This window comes from Puntigrus tetrazona, unplaced genomic scaffold (assembly GCF_018831695.1).
Source record: "Puntigrus tetrazona isolate hp1 unplaced genomic scaffold, ASM1883169v1 S000000176, whole genome shotgun sequence".
Classification (NCBI taxonomy): domain Eukaryota; kingdom Metazoa; phylum Chordata; class Actinopteri; order Cypriniformes; family Cyprinidae; genus Puntigrus; species Puntigrus tetrazona.
In genome coordinates, this window is record NW_025047847.1 from 790,001 (window position 1) to 792,500 (window position 2,500).

The following is a 2,500-nucleotide window of genomic DNA, read 5'->3' on the forward strand; positions in this document are numbered from 1 at the left end:
GTCAGTAATAGAGTTTGCTCTCGTGCAGCCACCATCACCAGCTCTTCGGAGAATGACGACCGCAGCGGCTCCAGTCTGGAGTGGGGTAAAGAGGGCAGTATAAGGAGCTGCGCTCAGCATGCGCGTCCAGACACGTGCTCTCCGGTGGCCGAGGAGGAAGCCTCAACATCCGGGACAGGGCTACGGAGCATCTCCGCACCCAAGAAGACTTCAGGAGCCGTAGGGCCCGAGGGCCCCGTCCAGTATCACACGCAGAACTCGTCCAGTCTGATGATGCCTCGGCCGAACTCAGTCGCAGGTAAGAGAGATCAGCCAGAGCACGAAGCATCAGGGTCGGCCTGTGATTCCTGAGGTGATGACTGACGCATGACTGCTGGAATGAAGCCGAGCAGAGACTCATGGGAAGACACTGCCACCAGTTTAACTGTGTGTGTGTGTGTGTGTGTGTAGATTGTGAGAGAGCTCATTATCAGGAGGCACATTCTTTCTCCTGTTGCTCCTTCAGGAAGCGGATACATTGGGCAGCTGTTGTGTGTGTGTGTGTGTGTGTGTGTGTGTGTGTTGGTTGTTGGCTGGCTTCTGTCTTTAGCATCAGTTCCACATTCCTCGGGCTGGTCTGACGGATCACGTGATCTTTCCCGCTTCTCTGTCAGTCGGGAGAATCTCACAAAAACACGCTGTATTTCACATTGAAAGACTGAAAGGAATAAGACATTTTGAACACTATGACTTTAGATTATGGTATTATTTTTTTATGACATTTAAACATATTCCACCAAATTTGCAGTGCTGTAATGCAGTAAAATTATTTACATTGTAATTTCATAATATATTATTATTTTTTTCATTTTATAGTAGTATTTGTTAGTAGTACTGCTTTTGAAGCCATCATGTATTGCATAATTTATTTTATTTTATTTGTTTATTTTTATTTTTATCATTCATTTATTACTATAGTCATCATTATTATTTACCAATATAGTCATCATGCTATATAAAAAATAAATTATATATATATAATAATGTAAACAAAGCACTAAATTATGTTCACGAGGTTGAGGTCTTGATTTTATTTGGTGTACGGATGTATTTAGTTTTTATCGTGCATTGTAGAGGAATTTTGCATTTTCTCTGAGAACCTGATCTGTAGAAGAACTGCAGAAGCTGTTGGGAGATGGATGTGTGTGTTTGGTCTTGGTTTGTCGTGGTGTGTGTGAGTGTATTGTGTAAGGTGCAGAAACGCTTCTCATAAAAAGCCGCCAGTCATTAAACTAAGCGAGTCGACCTGAAACAATAAAAGACGGTTGGCACCATAAAGCATAGGCAGTTGTCAAGGTTAGAGTATGTTTTTTTTTAGTGTGTGTGTGTGTGTGTGTGTGTGTTCACATTTTCATTTTGTACACCTGCTTGCTTTTACTCATTTCACACCCTGTTTGGCCTCGTTGAATAAAGCATTAATCTTTACTGAGCGTTTGAAAGATCTGTAACTTCACTACATTCACAGCTGCCAACATCATGTTACCCAACACACACACACACACACACACACACATACAGCTACAGATGGGTCTGCTTCCAATTTATATTCTGCTTATTGATTCTAATACTGTAATGTCTCCAGTTAGAAATATTTTTGGCTACAGAGGTTTTTTTTTTTTTCATTTTATACTTAAATTTTATTATTAAAGTACCATCTGAGCACTCCACTGGATGTGTATCTTTAACTAGCTGTTAGCATATGAACACCCTGTCAGTTTTCAGTTCATTTCGAACGAGTGACGAACCACTCCGAACGATTCAGTCAGCGAATCATTCATTAGATTGATTCAAATGCCGCTCCGCATTGATTCATTGCAGATCTAGGGCATTGTAAGATGCCGTTCTCTCTATGCCAGGATGCAGACATTCAAGAATATCTTTTTCTAAATAAGTGCTGTTTAATCTTATTTACAGTCCTCATTCGGATATTTCTTAAACGCTCTCTCATGCCGTTCGTTCTCTCCTCCAGTCATTAAGCCTCTTTGGTTCTTGGCGTGATGATGTCATAGTGCTGCTGCATTAGTGCTGGTTTTTGAGGGGCAGATGGGAAGGACAGGCAAAGACGGCATCATTAGGTGAAGCTCACAGAGGACAGTTACGGGACACAGTGTCTCACAGCCTCCATTTACTTGGGACGCTTTGGAAGTGTGCCGAATTCATGTAAATGGACCAGAGGCCGAGACACTCAATGCATACCGTGTTCAAAAACAGCACGATGGAGCACTTTTCCCAAACGTGCATGTAGTGAACATACATGACTCCACAGGGAAAAAGTGTTCATATAATATTGACTCGTTTCAGCCGCGCTGCTGTAATGCTGCAGACATCCCAAATATGTTGCAGGATGCAAAATAATATACGCTACATGTGCATTTTCGTCTTACAAATTAGAAAGACAGAGCACTTTTTTCAAAAACGAATCTTTACAGTGTTAAAATTTCTTTATTTGTGTTTTAGCATT

At 41.4% G+C, this 2,500-nt stretch overlaps 1 protein-coding gene across 2 annotated transcripts in view; it reads left to right on the plus strand.

Moving 5' to 3' along the window:
• Positions 1-2,500, plus strand: part of tanc1b (tetratricopeptide repeat, ankyrin repeat and coiled-coil containing 1b) — a 145,130-nt gene that overhangs the window by 76,627 nt on the left and 66,003 nt on the right. For both annotated transcript variants that reach the window (XM_043230594.1, XM_043230593.1), the window contains exon 7: positions 29-298. In XM_043230594.1, the coding sequence (XP_043086529.1) occupies positions 29-298 (270 nt within the window). The remainder of the gene's footprint in view (positions 1-28; positions 299-2,500) is intronic.